The sequence below is a fragment of the Salminus brasiliensis genome, chromosome 17 (genome assembly GCF_030463535.1).
Source record: "Salminus brasiliensis chromosome 17, fSalBra1.hap2, whole genome shotgun sequence".
Classification (NCBI taxonomy): Eukaryota; Metazoa; Chordata; class Actinopteri; order Characiformes; family Bryconidae; genus Salminus; species Salminus brasiliensis.
Genome location: NC_132894.1, coordinates 28,986,725 through 29,007,965, shown reverse-complemented (window position 1 = coordinate 29,007,965; position 21,241 = coordinate 28,986,725). Strand labels below are relative to the sequence as shown.

The 21,241-nt window shown below is 39.1% G+C and overlaps 2 protein-coding genes across 3 annotated transcripts; one reads left to right on the top strand and one right to left on the bottom strand.

The window, feature by feature from the left end:
• The first annotated feature begins 57 nt into the window (after positions 1 to 57).
• On the top strand, positions 58 to 12,547 carry adgrg3 (adhesion G protein-coupled receptor G3). Its single transcript, XM_072659951.1, has 13 exons — positions 58 to 344; positions 879 to 1,041; positions 1,528 to 1,615; positions 2,611 to 2,710; positions 3,904 to 4,035; positions 5,520 to 5,633; positions 5,738 to 5,789; positions 5,970 to 6,061; positions 7,281 to 7,396; positions 9,622 to 9,887; positions 10,374 to 10,473; positions 10,755 to 11,047; positions 12,019 to 12,547. The coding sequence occupies exons 1-13, from the start codon at positions 327 to 329 to the stop codon at positions 12,117 to 12,119; spliced, it is 1,635 nt and encodes a 544-aa protein (XP_072516052.1). The 5' UTR covers positions 58 to 326; the 3' UTR covers positions 12,120 to 12,547.
• Positions 12,548 to 15,853: 3,306 nt separating this feature from the next.
• sinhcafl (SIN3-HDAC complex associated factor, like) lies at positions 15,854 to 20,373 on the bottom strand. Of its 2 annotated transcripts, none has more exons than XM_072660294.1 (6): positions 20,303 to 20,373; positions 18,895 to 19,034; positions 18,604 to 18,703; positions 18,396 to 18,510; positions 17,772 to 17,919; positions 15,854 to 17,687 (listed from the first exon to the last, which is right to left on the bottom strand). In XM_072660294.1, the coding sequence occupies exons 2-6, from the start codon at positions 19,020 to 19,022 to the stop codon at positions 17,507 to 17,509; spliced, it is 672 nt and encodes a 223-aa protein (XP_072516395.1). In that variant the 5' UTR covers positions 19,023 to 19,034; positions 20,303 to 20,373; the 3' UTR covers positions 15,854 to 17,506. The 2 variants fall into 2 exon arrangements, with proteins under 2 accessions (XP_072516395.1, XP_072516394.1); XM_072660293.1 differs by lacking the exon at positions 20,303 to 20,373 and adding an exon at positions 19,367 to 19,776.
• Positions 20,374 to 21,241: the final 868 nt, after the last annotated feature.

The window sequence follows — 21,241 nt, the reverse complement described above, 5'->3', positions numbered from 1 at the left end:
TTGCTGACCTTACAACATGTTTAACCTTTACAGAGTTTGGAGTTTTCAGGTTGTATGGTTTTAGTTTGCTGTAGTGTTTAGTATATTTATGTGATTCTGTCTAGACAGATTTGACACAGCACTTCCAGTTTTTGGCTATCTGTTTTGATGTCCAGCAATGACCAGAACATGGCAAAACTTAAATAAATAAGTTATCATTCAGTTCTAATCCTCATATAGTAAATAGTAAATGTCTCTTTTTCTGCTCATGAATGCATATGCGATGTTGATTTCTGCACTTGTGACAACGAGCCATGGATGAGAAATGATTCTTAACAAATTACACAATGCGTCTGTTATCACAGGTGATAACTCACTTTTTTGGGGGTTAATTCACACTGTTGAGAAATCCCATGTTGTTTAAGATGTATGTATAATGTGCCACTATGTTTTCGGCTGCTTAAGAATTAGTTTGTTGTTTTTGATTTTTATTTGAATGTACATTAAACCTCACTGACCTGCTGTTTGGACTCATGCATATGCCCAGCTGCTGATCCCTATGAACAGCGGATTGTTTAATTTATGCAGCCTAAACCACTCAACTGTGATTTAATATTTTATGACTATAACTTTCTGTATTATGAGTAAAGTCCATTTTTTTAAGTTTACAACCAAGAAGATTTCTTTCACCCTCACTGCTTCTTCCTTTCTGTAATTACCTCAAGTATAGTTCTCAAGAGTGTCAAGATCTTCTGTACAACTGAATATTTGAATCTGTCCCATTTTGTTAATAAAATGGTACACTGTGAACGTTTTGGTGTGTTGGTCACATCTTGCGATTGATCATATGTGTAACCTGATGTTGCTGTGTGACAACCACTTGCTTTCTGATTCAGCAGATAACCACAAATGCGACAAGAGTCAGAGCTCACTATGAGGAACCAAGAGTTGAAGGTGGCAGCAGACAGACAGCGAGGAACTGTAATTTTCGAGAAATGAGGGCAGCATGTTATCTTATCGTTTTTGTATTTTCTTTTTCCTCCAAGGCAACAGCCGAGGAAGGTAGGACACAAAATATCTGTTATTTCAGCTTTACTGAAAGTAGGTTTTGGCTTCATAAAAAGATCTGATATGATTCTTCAGATTTAAACAGTTGTTTAAGCTAAAAACTAAAGATTTAAGGTTCATGAAGTGTTTTGTGGAGCACTATGTTGTCATACGAAGTTATTAAATAGGTAATGGGATATTTAGGGGTGATTAAATTCTGTAAATAATAGTGTATTAGTGAAGTAAATGTGTAACTTTAATTAAAATGAAAGAGTCACCAGTCATTTTCCCATCATGTTACACATTTAAAAGCTGTGTTAAGTTTCAGGATATTAACATAATAAATGTTCACTAGGCCATTGACGAGTTGGATTATTGAAGCAAATGAAACTCGGAACGGTCTTTGTCCCTACCATTATGCATTCTTATACATGCTGTTAGAACATATTTGTAAAATTAAGGAGAAACTGGTCTTCCCTGATGTCACATTTACATATACAGGTGATTCCGCGACGTTCCACAATGTTTCCAGTTTTTGTTCAGGAGTTCTCTATGACTGTCAGAAAAACCATCCCCTGAAAGTCCCTAGGTGAGTTTTGGGGTTTAAAGATTTTAATATTTAGTCTTACACACCAATGAAATGTGCATTAAACATATGTGTATTAAATATGTGTAAATGTCCATTTGTATCAGCATATGTCTTTGATGAAATTGAATCAATAATTCTGAACAGAATCAGTTATTTGTAGTTCATCAGTGATTCTAACCCCCAGATTCCTGTAGAAGAAAAAAAAAAGAAAAAAAAGAAGAATTTTCAAAACATCTCGAGACGGTTTTGTAGCAAAGCTTTTGTGAATACAGCCCCAGGTCTGAACACCAGAAGATGAATCACCAGACTGGGGGAGTTTATTAGTACAGAGGACAGGTTTATTACCAGCACAATAACAAATAAACTGAATACCTCAAAAAAACAAAAAACAAAAAAAAAAAAGGCAGAGAAAGCAAGAAAACAAAGAAGTAAAGTCTTTAACAATGATAAGAAAGGCTAGGTTAGGCTAGACTAAGTTATTCTAAAGGCTAATAAGAAACAACTAATGCTGGTACTGAGCAGTGCTGAGACAAGATATACAATCACTACAGCTATGAGGCAAGAGAGAGGCAGTAAGTCAGACACATGTGTGAAAGTCTGTGGGAGTGTGGCTTATATGCAGTCTGATATTGAGCGGTGAAACAAGCCACAGATGTAAATTCTGGAGCGCTGGGTGCACGCTGCCTGAGAATTATACATGACAGAAGCCCACACCAGCAGACAGACGATGAGGAAGACTTCTACGCTGTGCGGTTTAGGGGTAATCTGAGTGTAGTCAATGGAATTTTTAACACAGTTCATATCCCACAAGAGGCTCCTGTTTCTTGCAAGGCAGTTTGAGGTTGATGTTGCATAAGAACATATACGTGTGTATATATATATATATATATATATATATATATATATATATATATATATATATATATGTGTGTGTGTGTGTGTGTGTGTGTGTGTATACACATACACACACATGACTGGCTTAATTCTTTGTACAGGTGTGTTGAAAAAATGATGAGAAACTGTACAAGACCACCATCAAGGGTCCGGTTCAAAACCCCAGACTTGTACTTTGCGACTGTGACATCCAAGAGGGAGGTAAGACCACTGTTATGACATTCACAGAGCTACTCCCGCTGCAAATCACAACACTTAACTGCTGCTGCACAAATACATTTACAAGACATTAGTACATATTATCTAGCTAAAGGTTTTTTAATTCATAGTTAAGCATGCCTTTATTGCAATATTCGTAGGTCCCCTTTGCCTCAATAACAATATTTGTACATTGTGGAATGATCTAACAGTTTCTGATATGCTGAATACACACTTCTTATAATCATGGGTTTGGTAATGAAACACCTATTTTGGATGTACTGTCATTATGTGATTTTGATTTGTTTGGTACTGAAATTAATATCTCCACATACATATCCTACCATTCAATGTCTATTAGTGCACATCAGTGTGGAATCATGGAAGGTCTGTGCCTTGGTGGTTCCTGGGTTGTTCATGACTTTTTGAACCATTTCCTCTCAGCTGAGGGTGACAGTTTGGATCATCTTCCAGACCTTAGGGAAGTGGCTACACCTCTGAATAACTTGTTCTTATGTACAGTTGTTTAAACTGATGATCTTGGCATCTGCTGTTGCTTAGAAATGGCTAAACATAGAAATGGAGACATTCCTGACTTCTGCACTGCTTCCCCTATTGTACTGACCGACAGTGTCGGTCAATCCAACGAGTGCTGTCAAACAAATGCTTTCTATGGTGACAGAAAAGCTACCAACTGTATGTCCGTCATGATCATTAGCAGGAAGTTTGAGCTTTGCAAGTTAAGACATTTTGGAACTTTCAACACCACTTAATTAATAAGCTAAGTGGGTCTAAGTATATTTTTGATCATATATGTATACCTTTGACCCCCCCAAAAAAAAAAAACATATAAACAATAACTCACAAAACCAGAACAGTTCAGAAAATCATGGAAACCCCAATTTGTGTAAAAGAGTGTATGTACATCTGACCATCTAAGGCAGCAATTAATTTACAGCCACAATTAGTTTTACAGCAAAGAGACATTCAGTTGCTTTCACAGCTCGCTATGTGCGATATTTGCAATAAATAACCTCTTGCTAAATGGCACATCAATGGTAAAGGCTTACAAATGGTAGATTTTTAATTCTCTATGATTTAAAGACCCCAAGTGGGCACACAATAGTGAAAAGCAGAATTGCAAAGAGCATCAAGATGCACATGTACACTGAACATCTACTGCGTTGTTTTTCCAGGGCAGATTGGAAACAGAACATGGACATGTAATCTATATTCCACCAGAAGCTGTCCAGAGAAGCATGGGGGGACAGCTGGAGAAGGATGAAGCACCCTTAACTGTATCTGTACTCAACCACAGTCTTTTCACGGTCAGTGTCTGATTTTATTTGTCAGGTGATGTTGGACTGTAATGCCGGAGGGCCGCAGCAGTTTCTTGACGGGTTGATCTTACGCTAGAGAATGCAGTCAGATTTAAAGGACAAATTGCTTATAAATGTTGGTTACAATGAGTTTGCCAGAGCACCAACCAATCATTACATATATATAAATATATAAATATATAAATAATTATATATAAATGAATCTAAATACATAAAAGGATATTCAATTTAATACTTATCATGTCTGCAAAACTAATACTCACTTACTATGGCCTTCATACATTTCACTAGATGTGGAAACATTGCATTCTACCTTGCTGCCCATGCCAACCTGAAGTCTGGGGATAAATAAAAAAAATGCTGTTAAATTTTTTTTCTTTATTTTTTTTTATTAAGAACCATGGGTCATCTTAACAATTGATTTTATTAGATTTTTTTTTTTCTAGAATGAATGCCAAATTAAATTAAAGTTGGAGGGTGAAGGTCACGTTAGAATTACAGGCTGTCTGTCACCACACTGTCATAAGGAAGACCTTAGCTAACAGCAGCTGGCACTAGCCCCACTTAAATACACCAGCCCACAGGTGATACACATTAACCAAAGATTAGTCAAAATGGTGATAAGGGGCATCAACCCAAAAGTACCTTTCAACATAAAAGTCCTTCCTTTAACATAAAAGTCCTTCCTTCCAAACAGAACTTCTTTATTTTTAGAAGTTCTGTTTGATTCTGTTTCCCCTCTATTTCCCCCCCCCCCCTCATTAATGAAACTAAATAAAGAAATATAAGACAATGTGTTATTTATAAGCTGTAAAATGCAGAATAGAAGGCATAATAATAAAATAAGAATAAGTTACAAATGGCTGCATGCTATCCCAGTCTAAAAAAACTCTTAAGAATTAAGAAAATAAATTAATAATTACAATTTTCTTAAGTAGACTTGCATTTAGGATCACTGGGCCTCATTTACCACTATCTTCTTAAGAGATTTCTTCAATTTGTTCTTGAGAAAAGTCCTAAAAAGTCTACATCAGATTCAAGGTGTTTAATGGATCTCATTTGCTTTGTTAACAAATCCCAAATAAAAACTGCATGAGGGGGGGTTAAGAAGAAATTTCTTCTCAAAAACGTTTGGTGAATGAGGCCTTAATTTCTATTTTCAGGTTTGTTTATAGGAACGTTTTTGCAAATCTATCCCCAGATTCTAGGTTTTGGACTGATCTACAGCCGTAATTCTTAATTGTCCCAGGATTTTACCTTCATGCTCAGAACTAGTTCACCTTAAAAGAACAAATTCAGCCGTTCATTATTGTCATGTGTTCAATGGGACCTTTGCATCTATGCAAAAATGAGATCTTTATTATACAGTATATTATACATTGCTTAACCTCGGATATTGTAGTGTATCTTATGCAGTACATCTACAGCAGCAGTGAGTTATACAGATGTTCTGTACATGTGTTGTGGCCCAGGTACCTTCAGCTCAAGAATCTACACATAAGCAGGTTATAGGAGTATGGCTTGGGGAACAAGATGTCCACAACCTTTCTGATCCTGTTAGGGTGGAGTTCATGAATGTGAATCAGGTAAGAAAAAATATACTGTAATAATAATAATACAATGTAATAAAATGTATTGCAGACTTAATTTCTCATTTGCATTTATTTCCTATATCATGCCTATGTTTCAGACTGGCAATAGAAAATGTGTCTACTGGAAGCTGCCAAACAATAGTGACAAAGGTCCGGAAGCAAACACTAATAAAATAATCTTCAGTTCCCCTGAAAATAAGAATGTAGGCCTACTGTAAAAAGTGACAGTCCTATGAGACTGAATGATGTTTACTGTTGATGTGCAAAAGACTGCAGGATAAGTGGGCTGGTGGGCTTGTTTCATTTTGTGTGTGTTTTCTTGCTTTTTAGGAAACTGGAGCACAGAGGGCTGTGAAACCAGCCAAAACTATACGAACATAACCTGTAAATGCAATCACCTCAGTTTTTTTGCAGTGCTAATAGTAAGTGGACTGTTTGATCTGGTTTTCCCAAAGAACACTTGTTATGGCAAGACACTACAGACAAAATGTTGAGTTTGGTTCCATTAATGAAAATAATTAATAAACAAACCCAGACAAGAATTTAAGGGACTGCAGGCCTCTTCAGCACCAGATAAGGTCAGCGTGAATAATTCCACCTTTAGAAAGAGATGGTAGCTATAGGAAGGCTGCAAGGCCAAAACCACTGGCAACCAAGAGAAATATGAAGGACTGGATCACATTTGCCATGTCATGTTTTCCATGTTTCCTGTTACTTTTTGGATGAGGATCTAGAACCATGATGGCAAATCAGCAAGAGGCAACATAGCAAGGTTATAATCTTCTCATAAAGTTCAACCAAAAGTCAAAACACAGCAGAAAAAGTGTTGAGTAAGGATGGCCTTATCACACCGTGAGCGATAACAGGAACCTCAAGACTCCAAACATGCAATTCTCGGCCTCAAACTAAGCGTCGAGGCTCCTTAAGTACCTCTAGATCCCAGGTGAAACACATGAACAGGATCAACATGAAATGAGACACTCTAAATCAAACATGAACACAAATGAACCTGAATCATGAACCGAAACATGAAAAGAACCAAACACATGAACCGAACGAGGCAGAAGTCCATATTTGGGTCTGTGGGCGGCGGCTCGGAATCATCCCAGGGGAGGGCGCGATACCGAGGGGATGACAGTCTCGCCCATTTCTTTCTCAAAAATCTGCTATTACCTACATTCACAACCAAAAATTTTGAAGGAAAGTTCTTGTCATCCTATTCCAAACGTAAGGGAAGGAATTTCTTAATATATAAAATCTGGATGTCGAGTAAAATTGTGTTAATTTTGTTAATTATTCATATTGGAAAAAAGATATTTAATACATATTTAATGTGCCATTACTTTTGCACATGCCGTAATACTTTTGTTTTTATTGCAGTATATTAATTTATAAAAATTAGCAGACACAGTGTAGTGCGAACAATACCAGACTACAGTCAGTGACAGAATACACTGTTTTAAAAAATGAAGGTGCTTCAAATAGTTCTTTTTAGTTTTTTATATAAAATATTAATATTTTATTTCTTAACTTTTTTAAACATGACCATCATCTCCTGTAGTGTCTTGCCCTAAGCTGAATCCTCTCTATGTTATTCTGAGTTCTGATATGACTCTCATTCACCGTGTCGATCCCTCACAGAGCCCTGATGTGCCAGACCCTGTTGAGGTTCAGCGTCTTGTGTACATCTCATACTTTGGATCATCTTTTTCCGTCGTTTGCACAGCTGTCATCATCATCCTGTTTCTGTGCAAGAGGTAAGAGGGCTGCTTCAGTACATTCTTGATAGTGAGATAAAACCCATGCGTAACCAGCTGACCTTCTAATTTAGCTGTATGTATGTATGTGGCAGGAGATCTTCACAAGCTCAGTGTATTGGTTGTCTTTTCTAAACTGGCTTTTGAATATAGAACATGAGGAAACCCGGTGGTGATCTCAATGTTTCACTAGTTTAAAATGAATCCACTGCAGTGGTTCCAATATACCTCCACCAAACCAAGGATATGTCAAATTAAGAAAAGAAAATGATATGTTATATTTGGGGTTTGTGGGTTGTGTTAGATGTTTATCAGCCAAATCAAGATCAATCTCAACATTTATCCTGTCAGCGGAGGTAGACAGTGCAGTTCCTTCCTAGATATATGCAATCTCCATAGGCCTCCCCATAGCACAAATTACAACCTATGTTTTATAGTAATTTATTAGATATGCCCATCATACAGGGTCAAAGGGTTTACTTCTGCATTGACAGCAGTTTGGAAAAAGAGGTGGTGGCTGGCATGCACATGTGTAAGAAGCATGTGATGGGGGAGAAGATGTATGGGTTGGGCGATCCAAATTGGGTAAAATCCAGACAAAAATAGGTAAAATCAGAAAAAAAAACTTTAAACATAAAAACAATAAATAAACGTTATCATAAAAAGGTTACATTTTCTAGCAATGTCTAGAAAACCTGACAGATTAAACCTTCTAAGAACTAAAAGTTGCAATGTTTACAACTGGGGCGGTGGTGGTTCAGCGGTTAGAGTGCCGGGCTATCGATAACAGGGTTGTCCCGGGCTTGGCAAGCTGCCACTGTTGGGCCCTTGAGCAAGGCCCTTTACCCTCTCTGCTCCCCAGGCGCTGGAGTTGGCTGCCCACCGCTCTGGGTGTGTGTGTACTCACTGCCACTAGTTCACTAGTGTGTGTGTGTGTGTGTGTGTTCACTACCACAGATGGGTTAAATGCGAAGGACACATTTCGCTGTACAGTGACAAATACATGCACCTTACCTTACCTTACATTCTACTAACCAACATTTAGCTGGGCTGCTCCAGTTGTTTCCAAGCTGGAACATGTGAAGAACAGTTTCATAGTTCTGTACAAGTATAATCACAATTAAAAAAGTACTTTCCGTTTTCCATGAGGAGCCTGGGAAAACACTGAGGATGCTCATTTTTTCCATTCCAACACTACATCCAACAGCAACTCAACCACACCCCAAAAATAAACCCTTTAGACGAACTTAATCATGGGTAGTGGTTCCACACATCTGAACTGTGTTTGAGAGATATTTATTAGATACGAATATCCTTCAGGGCTGTGATAAAGGGTTTGCCCCTTTCTGCTTGTCTCTGGTATAGCATATTTATCAGAGAATGTCTTCAGGTCGGAATGTAACACAAAAAAATCAATTTCCATTAATATTAGATTTGTTTGAGGAGCAAAGTAATCCAACATCCTAATCACACTTAAAAGTAATAAAGCGAGCTAATAGATGAACCTCCTAAACTCTTTGGAACCACCATTCTTTCCCCACTGTTATGACTTAAGAACAACTCAGCCAGTTTACACTGCTTTGCATGTAGGTACCGATTAGTTACTAGTTCGCTAGTGTGTGTGTGTGTGTGTGTGTGTGTGTGTGTTCGTGTTCACTACTACAGATGGAACAAATGCGGAGGACACATTTTGCTGTACATAGTAAAGTGACAAATACATGCACCTTTACCTTTACCTTTACTAGCGCCAATTGCCTGGACCTCTGTTGTTAAATTAGGTTAGTCACTGTAGAGGGGGTGAATATTTATGCAGTCACTTATTTAGCATTATTTATTTTTATTGCATGGGCATTACTTTGAAGATTTCTTTTGTCATATTGACCATGGCTCCGTTTAGAAAAGCAATAAAAGAAGGACAAAGGAGAACATCCAAGAGAGTGTATATTGTTTATAGGCACTGTTAATGTGCCTTTAGGTAAGAGGGCCAAAGTCAGGTTTTGCTTAGGGCCCTGGCAAGGATAGTGCTGGCACTCATGACAGAAATGGTAGACTACAAGAAGCTGTTTCAGAGATAAGACTAGGTGTGAGAAAAGACCAGCGGCAGACAAAGAGGAAAGTGAAAGAAACTAAAAACAAGGGGAAACTCCAACAAACTAAACTCAAGAAGAAACCAACAATATCACACGTCTCTCTCTCTCTCTCTCTCTCTCTCTCTCTCTCTCCAGGACTTTAAAGACAGAACACTCTGTCGTCATCCATTTACAGCTTACAGGCTCGCTGTTTCTACTGCACCTCTTCTTCCTGACTAGTACCTTTTGGTCTCCAGAAAATGATGCAGTCTGCAAGTCCCTGGGAATTATGCTGCACTGGGCCCTGCAGGTCACTTTCACCTGGACAGCTATTGAAGGCTTCCACTTGTACCTGCTGCTAGTGCGGGTCTTTAACATCTACATCAGGAGATACCTACTCAAACTGAGCTTGGTGGGCTGGGGTGAGTTGACAAAGGGTAATATCTTATATTTTGTGTGTTGCTAGCTGCTAGAATGGCTAATGCCAGAGACACTCATATGGTAAATATTAACTAAAATGATTTAGACTGAGAAAGATGACAAAAAAGATACATAAGGCACGAAAATTCATCACCAAGCCTGCAAATTCTCTCTCAAATCCCAAACCATCAGTGGACAATGAAATCTGTTGCAGGAGTAACCATGCAAGAATATACATAGGGTGCGAAAGTTTAAACGCAAAGGAATTACATTATATTACATATTATCACAAATAGGTATTTTATTTGGGTTAATAAAAGTCCAAACCTCTCTGTCAAGCATATACAGGTTTGTGTTCCTGCTTTCATGGTAAAAACCAGCCTATCTTAGTATACGACTTTGATGGACCATATTAACCATAATTTTCCTTTATTTTGTTTCATGAAGAATAGGGTCACGAAATTTCATTCGTTTTTGCTTTGCTGCAGGTGTTCCTACACTTATAGTAACAATCTGCGGAATAGCTGGTGCACATGGAAGGTTCACCCTAATGGAAGGTGCCAGCAATACCACAGTAGCCATGGACCTGTAAGCCCCATCCAACAGTTCCAAAACATGCCTTTGTCCCTGATCCAAAGTTATCCAATCTTATCCACTAAAAGCTAGTGTTGCTTCAGGGTTTTCACTCCAAACAAGCAGAAGCCTACCTTCTCAACTGCTTATAGGCTTTTAGAACAACGAGTTAAACAAGCCAAATCAGATGTGCCCCTGCTTGGTTGGATAAGATTGGACACACATTGGAACTGCTCTCATCTCTGTTTGTGTTATGTCCACAATGACCACATCTGCTTTTCTTCTCCAACCTGCAGCTGCTGGGTCACTACTAAAACCGTGAGATACATAACAGTGAATGGTTATCTGGGGTTGGTGCTGCTCTTCAACATAGCTATCCTGGCAGTGATGCTGGTGAAGATGCGGCAGCTGAGAGTACGGAGCGTCCAGGCTGGAGATAGAGTGAGGAGGATATGGAAGGACTGGGTCACTGTCCTGGGACTTAGCTGCGTTTTAGGGCTTCCTTGGGGGCTCGCATTCAGCACACATGGACCACAGTCTATCAGTCTACCAGGAATTTACCTCTTCACCATACTCAATGGCTTTCAAGGTAAGTGTTGGTTCATAGAGGCAATAGCCTAAGCTTAATTTTACAGCAAAAGGTTGGTGGAAGATCTCATTCACACAATGTTCACCTTCCGCTAAGACATGTTGGGCTTCTGGAATGTATTTCTGTAGTTTAGCTCTGGGTCCGGAATGCTAACGTATATCAATATAACAACAAGAGATGAAAACTTATCATCACACCTTGGCCATAGACACATTGGTTGTTGGATGATCTCGAATATGCTTCCCACTAAGGTTTCTTGGTGAATGACTCTGCGGTCAAAAAAGAAAAAAGAAAACCTCTTAAAAAGAGGCAGTGGCTGGCGTCAAATGTATCGGGGGAGACCTGTGTTAAGCCCTTACCCTCTTAGTGTTGGGATCCCTCCCAGTGCTAGGGGGGGCTACAAACGGGTGGGTTAATTGGCAGCACCAAATAGGGGGAAAAAAGGAAATATTTGACAAACAATATTCATAAAAATCTAAATGAATTAATTAATAATTTAATTAAGGTGCTAAAAATGTTTCTTTGAGCAATGCCATAGAACAGCGGTCTTCAAATCTGGGTTCAGATCCTGCACTTTGTAATCCATAGCAGGTGTGACACTATGTGGCCAATCAGTTACATTAACTGTTCACTTAACTTTCAGCGAGAATGAAATCCAGGACTGGAAACTTGATTCAAGGTCCAGATTCAGATTTGAATAACTTTGGCCATGGAAGAATTACTTTTGGTTCCACAGAGCATGAGAATGAGAGAGTGAAGAATCTCTTAAAGGTCTAAAGATTAAAGGTCTTTGCTGATGTAAAAGTTCTTTACCAAATGAATCTCTCTTACAAACATAGCTCTCTATGGAATCAAGTCCACGTCATTGCTCAAAGAACCATGTAGCACCGTTAGTTTTAATGTTGGCTGTAGTTAAAAGCATACATGGGAAGAAATTTAAAATAAATTGTCCTATGTGTTGCATACTCCAGGTGTCTTGATGTTCCTGTGGTTTTTAACCATAACCTTGAAATCCAATCGTGAGGACCAGCAATCAACAAAGGACCTCTCCATGAGCAACCTCGGCTCATGATATTAGAACTGAACTACAATGCACATCGTTTTGGACTGAGAGGGCTGCATACTAGACGAGACATAACAGATCAGTACTATACAACTTAATTTGCTTTGATCCCTGGATGCTTGCTGTATTGCCCTGTATCTGAATCCCTGGATACCAAACCTGTGGACTCCAGTCTCAGGGACTTTGGACCTTAGATCTTCTGTGATGCTTACTGAAGTGCTCATTGTCATTACATCACATCCATATAGCCACTGGACTATAAGTGTACACAAAATGTTAAATAGAGGACACTGTTTCTATGGTTTATACCACAGCTTGATCATCTTGAGGTCTGCATCCCAATCAGTATTCCCATAATGACCTACAATAATGGCAGAATCAGACTAAGGAATTAATATTTTGTTCCATTAAATAAACAGACTGGTTGTGATACATCATTATTTCTTGTAGACACAAAGTAATATGTTTGCGTTCAAACTTCCACACACACCTGGGGGTCGTGAGTTCAAATCCCGAGCCATGCCGCTTTGCCATGAGTCTGAGAGAGCACAAATGGCTTTGCCCTCTCTGGGTGTTTAGATAACGCTTTCTCCTCTCTCCTCTCTTCAGCGATGTTGGCCAGCACAGGAGTTTGTAGTTTGGTGCTGGGGAGCTGAGAAGGACCTGTCGCTTTTTCTCTGAGCATGTCAGGTCGAAAAGAGGCGGTGGCTGGCTTTGCATGTATTAGAGCGCCATGAGCATTGCTAGTGTTAGGGGAAGGCTACAATCGCGTGGGTTATCTAGCGGTCATATATTTGGTGACTGGCTTTGCATGTATTAGAGCGTCATGTGCAATATATTTTTACAGCATATACTGTATGTCTATATCTGTAAACATTTCCCAAACTAGGCTATAAAGTCTGCATGCAGGAGTTGTTTACATTTCACAGTCTTAACAGCAAAGTATGTTGGGCGAGGTTAAAGAAACTTGTGCGTAGCCTAGCAGCCTTTACTTATCCTCCCATTAAGAGCAAGATATTAAAATTACAACGATGGTGGTATAGTCTAAAGTAGAGTCAGTAGTCAGTTTTCCATCCTCTGTCAAAGATCGATGTACACACAGGAACCCAAGATGTCCTTGTGTTCCTGTGGACTTGTGAAACATCATGAGTTACAGCCAAAGTACTGCTCCATTTAGCCATGGCTGGATGTGTTCTTGTTCCGCCTGTGTTTTCGAGAATGCATCTGGACATGACAAATATCCCAGAATGCTTTACGAACTATGCTGCTTTTCCAATTGCAAAATTACTGTACAGCGTCCTCCCGTCCTCAGGAGTTTGCACTCGCAGGCCAATTCAGTTCTACCAAATACACCAGTCCGCACTTGCCGTACTTTGTATTGAGAATTCCCGCCGAATGTGACGCTAGCTTTCTATCACAATGGATGTTGCTATAGAGACCCTGCTTGCTTCATAAGAAATTCACTTGTGACATATACAAAATAGAACGCAGTACCACCGGAAACGAGGCCACAGGAAAAGGACACAGACTGTTTGGTTTTTAAGTTTGGTTACAATAGACAGTTAACCCACAAAAAAGGAATGAGCTACCAGAGCTGGATTTAACGGTTTTAACCAGTTATTCTACAAGTTCTCTGGAGCAACTCACTTGACTCTGGACAAGTTATTATAAAAAATGGTGAAAAAAACAGCAGTTCTCCAAGAGCTGGAGAACTTGCAGGGACATAGGTTGGCATAGCAATGCTTCATCGAATTCTTCATCTGTTAGTAGAAAATGGGTTAGTATGTTAATATTTGGGTGCTGGTGGTTTTGTTGGTTTTCTAAGTAATCCTCTACAGGAAATACAATTTTACGTGGCTTTTGTTCTGTAAATAGTCTCTATTACACTTTCTATTAATTTCCCATTCACATTTAGTGTTTTCCTGTCTTTTGCCCAATGTTAAATGAATCTACCAAACGTACCTATACTTCAGAATGTGCTCTCTGTACAAAGTCTGTCTCTGTAGAGTAGAGTACAACTTCTTTGCACGTCATTTGACCAGGGGCACAAACTGTACATATTGAGATAAGAATGACATCTACCATTCATCTGGTTACGCATTTCCTCTTTTTTTTCTTCTGTTTCTAAACATCTGTGTGCTGAAGCCTCTCCACTGCTGCTCACAGGCAGCATGCAACAGGAAACTGTGAACACCTCAAACTACAAAAAAAATAAAAACGCACCATTTGTGTAATCCTTAGCGTCACATGTAAAGTACAGGAGTGTGTGGTTTGGGGCGGATCCATAAAGTCAGGACTTAACAGTGTCTGTACATCAGTATATCACTAATGCCATATCGTTGTCATCTCTTCTAACTGCAAGCTTCAGCCCTTTCATTGTATGTCTGAATTTACACCATCTCATTCTCAGCCTCAGAAGCCAACGGATATCCTCATGGTTAGCAAAATGACTATCAAGCTTCTGTCAGAATTCTGCATATCTGATATCTGCATTCTGCATATCATATTCTGCATATCTCTTGGCAGAATTGGTTGGTAGAGTTAAATTAAATGTGTTGACCCGACTTTTAAGCACAGTTCACATATTTTTAATAGGGTTGAGAACCGTCTAGCTCCCAAGTTTTCAAATCTGGACTTTGAATCCAGTTTCCAGTCCTGGGGCCGGATTCACAAAAGTGTCCTAAGAAAGAAATTCTTCTTAGATGTTTTTGTATCTTAGCAATCTTAAATATAAGTTCTTAACTATTTTCTTGACCTTACGATAGCAGCACACTAGTCTTAAACTCTATGGGCCAGTTTCACAGACATGGGTTAATCCTAATCCTGAACTACACAGCATTTGAATGGAGTTTTTCCATTAAAAGGAACATAAAATCCACCACCAGGCTTAATCCCTGTCTGGGAAACCAACCCTATGAGTTAAGAAAGTCTGCCTTTAAAATAATCCATTAAAATTGTTGAATTACTCGAAAAAGTGTCTAATGAACTGGATTGAAAGTGCAGGTTGTTTTAAAGTACTGATAATTGTTTACAATAGGAAAACACATCTAGCTCTTGTTTACTGAAAGGTTTTGAAGGCTTAGTTTTTCCTCCATTTGTCCTAAAAAAAGCAACCAATCATGAGTGTGTTAAAAAAAATCTTAGGAAAATAATGAAGACTTTCATAAGAGAATATTTTAGAACCTCTTCAGATTTTTAAAGAACATTCCTATGAACTTCTGAGGGTTTGTCCTAGGAGCCTTCATCATGTATTATTTTTAGGAAAGCCAGATTAAGAGAAAAGCCTTATTATTTTTAATATTATATATATATATATATATATATATATATATATAAAATTTATATTATTATTTTCAATTTCCTTTTGAAATATTTTTTCATTTCTTAATCAAAGTGTAAACTCATAGGGTTAGTTTTAATGCTGATTGACCACCTGCACTGCAGTTCAGCCCAAGATAAGGCTTAATCCACATTGAGGAATCTGGTCCTTGAGGTATTACAGGGTCACTGCCAGAAACAGTAGTGGAGGACATTCTTGCAGTTGTCTTTGGCTCCCTCTGGTGTTTCTAAGACTGTAAAATCTTCTACAAGCAAAGATTTCTTTGGTACGTCAACTAAATAGACCATGTGAGCTGACCATTTCCAGCATTTAGCAAATATCCTTATAGAGTTCTTGTTTATTTGCTTGACTAGATTTTTATGAGTGTCAGTTTTGGCAACAAGAAACCACTACTTGAAACCAATTTACATACAAAGTTTTATTAAAATACAAATGTGATCAAAATTAAGATACAAAAATTATAAAAGTATAAAAAGTGCACAAAAACCTCTTTACAGCATCAATTGTACAGACAGATTTGAATAAATAGTATAAATTAGAAAAGACAAATTCATGTTCTGATATCAGTTAAATCTCTCATAAGGCACATTAACATTGACTGAAAATGTACCATGTAAATAGTTTCCCTGAACCTTATACTGACATCATGTAATATTAGCTTTCTCAGATTCTGAAAACCAGAGTTTAGTTTGGTTAGCATCACTATTGACTCAGTATTGCTGGTGAGATCAAACATTCATTCCAATAATACAATGAAAGACTACTCAGCCCTACAATGGCTCTTTAACCACTCATTGTACCATCACTCTGAATGACAAGTTACCTGAACAGCATAGCAACAAATGTGACGAACGGCTCTTCCCCATTTGTGTTACAAAGAGAAAGCTAGTCTGTATCATGATGCCAAGACAGGTTATACAGCTGAAGTTTTGAGGACTTTTTGTACATAAATACACATTTGCGCCAAGTGAGAAACAGATCATAAGCAGATGCCAAAATACATGAACGTTTAGCAACTGCATCGTGACATCAAGCGTTGCTAAAGTCTGTGTAGTGAAATAACTGCTGGTGGCCATAATTAAACCCAACTAAATAAGCATAATCACAAAAACAATAATAAAAACCTACAGTAGTAATAGGCACACCAGCATTTGTAAATGATGAGCAATTCTAACCAGCGATTACACACTGAAACACATGCTTATTCAGAATACTTTCATAAATAGAATTTTAAACAGCAATATTAAAGTATGTATTTTTATTCCTTGATAGACTCGCAAAACAATGGCGAGCAGTTTAGTTTATTTTAAAAGAATTTTAGAACTGTAGCTTGTATCCAAGCAAGAACTCAAAGAACGCTTTAAGGTACCTAACGTCGCTCATGGAACCAGCAACTTGGGAGTCGAACTGACGCACGTGCATGTAACGAACAAAAATAGAGCTGTATTCACATTATGAATATCCATGAACCTGTTCACTGCACTGCTAACACATGCAGATCAAGGAGAAACTGGTAGGCACGGTTTAACTAAATTGCTTAAGATTCGAACCATTTCATTAACACAGTCCTGTTTGACACAGACGAATATGGCATTTCAAGAACATTTATAATAACTCAAATTTACACATAGGAAACTAGGAGCCAGAGGAGGCTTTTGATGCACTGGTATTGAAAATAAAGATATTTACAAAAACACTACAGAAGTCAATGTCAAACATACTTTACAGTGCCAAAAAAAAAAAAAAAAAGTATAAAAAATAAAATAAAAAATACCTGTATTACACGTCTTAAGCCGTTTCAACCCGATTTTGATCCTATGAATATGTACTAATAATGCCCATTCATTTTTTTTTGTCTTTACTCCCACTCATTTTCTTAAAGAAAAACAAATTATACAAAAATCTCAAAACGTTAAACATAAAAAAGCAGGGGGGGAGAAAAAAAAAAAGTCAACAGCATTCATACACAGTGAGCTAACATGGGAATGATATTTGAGTCTGCCACTGGAGACAAAGCTAGGGAGCCTCAATGAGACACTGGAGGAGGTGCTGTAAATCACCAAGTCTCCTTCAAGTCCTCTGGGAGAGGAGAGGGCAGTGTTTCAGAGTTCTGAGAGTCTGAAGTGGGCGCCAACGCTGCTCGGTCCTTGGTGCTGCAGCAGGGCTTGAAAAGGCGTGGATCGATAATGACTTCGCCAAAACGCCCTTTATAGACGATCCCACAGCACACTTTCTGCCTGCAAACACAAAAAGCCAAAATTATGAATGTAAATGTAATTTACATCACAAACAGCATTACTTCAACACTCACAGTGCATTACCTTTTCCAGTAGGACAGATCAAGGAATGAGAAGCCAGCAGGCGTCGGACGCCTTTGCTTGGTCTCAATGTCTGAGCCATCATCAGACTGACTGTGGCTGGGAGACTGAGAGGGGGACAGGCTGGATGTAGTGCTGTGGGCATCAGAATCTGACGATACAAGACATACATCTGAATACAACCTTCATTTAGACACAAGGTTAATAAATACTGTCTGCCACATTTTTTTTTTTTTTTTTTTTTTTAAAGTGTGGGGGAGAACAGTAAATAGTCACTAAACAAACTTAAGCACCATTTAATTTTGCTGCTGAAATAAAAGTTGTCCAAACTTCTCCCCAAACATCGACCACTTTTGTGCAGTGCGCATTTTCACTCTAGATGCACAAGATTACAACTTTGTTAGACATGATTTTTTTTTTTGCAAGAAAAGTTTAAATGCCTCAAAGACTATAGCTTTGTTTTTATTCACACAAGCAACTGGCAAAGAGAGCAAAAATATGTACTACTCAGAAGTGGCTGATCTTGGGGAAGGTTGTGAGGGGACTACCGACTACCGTTTTTACTACTGAAAAAAATAACATCTAAAAACAAAAATAATAATAATAATAATAAGTTGGGTGACCTACTCTGTCGTTTAAATTTATGCAGCTTCTTCAGCTTGCTTTTCTTCTTTCCATCAATATTTTTCACTTTTTTGGGTTTGGTCAGCTTGAAGCCCGGTCCAGCTCTCGCGTCCACAACCTGAAAGACAGCAAAATAAATATCTAATGAAAGGAGGAAGGGCAGCTATGCTCATCTCATCTGCTCATTTTGTTACGGTTAAGGTCAACCTACATGGTTCCAGTTCTTCTTGGATCCGAGCGGTAATTTTTTCCATCTTTTCACCAGCAGAACACAGGCATTGCAGATATCTCCAACTCTGTCCTCAGATAACCTGACAAAAAAGAAAAAATTACAATTACAAAAAAATTAGATCCAGTCCAACACTGAATAAATGCATATATAGTAAAGTGTGTGTGTGTGTGTGGGGGGGGGGGGTTATTTATCTGGGAGAATGGCTTTAACAGCACCATTAGCATGTGCTCCTTGAAGAAATGGCTAACAAAGAGTTAAAGCGGTTCTCACCCAAAGCAGAGTCGGAAGTTTTCCTCGTATCTGCTGCTGTCTGTAAACCTGGAGCTGGACGACTTGGTCTTGCAGATACAGCAGCCGTCATGACTGCGGTAAATCTTGGATTTGTGAAACCCGAACATCTCTGGTTGCTTCTGTAAGTGAACGTAAACCAGCGTTAGAGCAGCCGAACCCTTCTGCTAGCATCAGGCTACAATTTAGGCGGGTGATGGAGGGGGCGGTCACGGCGCTCTGCGAGGACACTTGTCAAACATTCAGCCAGATTTCGGTATTTTATGCGAATTATGAGCCCAAAACAAACACGGCTGTATTTGGACAGACTTTATTCCAGAAAAATTAATGTTCAGACTTGCTTTTCTGGCAAAACGGCACGAGTCAGCTGCACTGACCTACTTTCTATATTTCACAACAGCTGCCTAGATAATAATAATAATAATAATAATAATAATAATAAATCAATATTAACTTTAAAACCAGAGCGGCTTGTTGACTCGTCTTGGTCGTGTGTTGAAGGGATACTCAGACAAACTGAGCTCATTAACGTTAGCTAGTTCAGCCGAGGAGCCACGACGACCCGCAAACACGGGTTTATACGGGCAAATAAAAGGTGTTTACTGCAGCCGAAGTTGTGTAAAATCGAAGGCAAGTGACTTTTACAGCCATAATAGCGAAGTTTGAGCCTTAAAAATGCGAACCGACCCAAACGTGGCGTCCGATCACGGTCTTTAACTTTCTGAGGGAAGGTCGGGTTAAAGCGCGCGCATCTTCCGTGCAAACGTGTTCGTTACTATGGAGCCGTCGCTCCGTCTCCGTTACTACGGACGAAGTCAACGTTAACTACGGCCGAAAGACCTCAGGTTACATCCAGAAACACAGCCAAACTACACGCAACTTCGTTTACAGCAACAGCGACGGAAAACAAAAGCGAAAGAGCGACTTTATCGCTAGCGTGTTTTGTGCGCTGATGAACCCCAGACAAAAAGGGGTGGGAGGTCGTGTTTCCTAAACTAACGTTTAAACGAAATCCGTCGTCCGGCGGGATTCCGCCGTACTTTCCCGACACCTCGAATTCAACGCGTTTGATTAAAACGTTCAGACGGGCGAAGTCCGTTTCCATTTATTCAAACTTTCGCCCGTGGAGAGCGCCAAATCGCCTTCTCGGACGGAGTTGGCTATTGTTAGGGAATAGCCTGCTAGCCAGCATGCTAGCTAGCATGCTGCCATGCCACGCTCCACATCCACGCTCCATTGTTGGATGTAAATAACCCCAGCGCGCGGGCAGGGCAAACGCACGTTTCTCACACAAACCTCCACTAAACTGCAGACGAGCAGCCCGAGCGTGTTGCACAAAATGTCGCGTAGTTTAAATCGGAGTTAGGAGCAACAATAACAAAGCTCTTACCGTCGGAAACTTTGAATTCCGTTCGCTTTATTCCTCCGCACTGCGCATGTCTTACTCGAGCCACACGCAGATGAATGGTGGAGCAGCATTAGCGCACAAATACCGGAGCAAAATGGAGCGTCGCTCCGCAGGAACTCCATATAAGGAGCGTCGCTCCGCAGGAACTCCATATAAGGAGCGGAGCGCCGCGGTTTGAACAGAACTTCAACCAATCAGCAAAGCCTCTTTTTTCCTTTTAAGAAAGTCGCATCTTGGGATTTGTAGGAACATGCGAATCAAAACGATTCTGACTGTGTATGTTATTTGTTGTCTGACTCTTTTAGTATGAACACAGCTGCTGGTATATTAGTGCCGTCTTGTATTTGCTTTGGTAAAAAGCGCCTAAAACACGGATCCGACCTGAACAAAACAGAGTTGTTACAGCCGGAGTAGAAGAGGCAGGACTCGTTTTCCCAGAGTGCAGTGCGGGGAGTCGCTGTTTGTTTTGTAGTGCACTGCAAAGAGCGCGAACCGAGGAGCAGACTGCAGCCAGTCGGTTGCTGAGAGCCTTTGTACAGAAATGAGGGTTAACACAGCTGTTTACTGTAAAAACTAGAGAGCCCTCCAGTCATCAAGGTAGAAAAATAATATTTAGAGACATAAACTGTTCCCAAAACTGAATAAACAATCCCTCACGCTAGAACTGTTTATTAAATTGAGGGAACGAATTGGTAAATGTATTAAACTGAGGGAATGATTTATTACATTTAGTAAATGTTTCTAAATATGATTTTTCTACCTTTAATGGCTCTGTAAAACAATTGAGGGGAAGGTTGTGTGGCAGAGTGACGCTTAAAATGAATGACAAAAAAATCTTATCATTATCATTAATGCATTGACACAAAGAAAGTCCAGAAAGGCTGTGAAATAATTAATAACCATATTTATATTTACTTGTGA

Excerpts from the sequence above, each read along its gene's own strand:
- adgrg3 (XM_072659951.1), top strand. Across the intron at positions 1,616-2,610 it reads CATCCCCTGAAAGTCCCTAG|GTGTGTTGAAAAAATGATGA; the intron begins GTGAGTTTTGGG and ends TTCTTTGTACAG. Across the intron at positions 7,397-9,621 it reads ATCCTGTTTCTGTGCAAGAG|GACTTTAAAGACAGAACACT; the intron begins GTAAGAGGGCTG and ends CTCTCTCTCCAG.
- sinhcafl (XM_072660293.1), bottom strand. The coding sequence starts at position 19,438 with ATGAGCTCAGTTTGTCTGAGTATCCCTTCAACACACGACCAAGACGAG. Across the intron at positions 19,035-19,366 it reads CAAGCCGCTCTGGTTTTAAA|AAGCAACCAGAGATGTTCGG; the intron begins GTTAATATTGAT and ends GTTCACTTACAG. Across the intron at positions 18,511-18,603 it reads CCAAGAAGAACTGGAACCAT|GTTGTGGACGCGAGAGCTGG; the intron begins GTAGGTTGACCT and ends GCTGTCTTTCAG.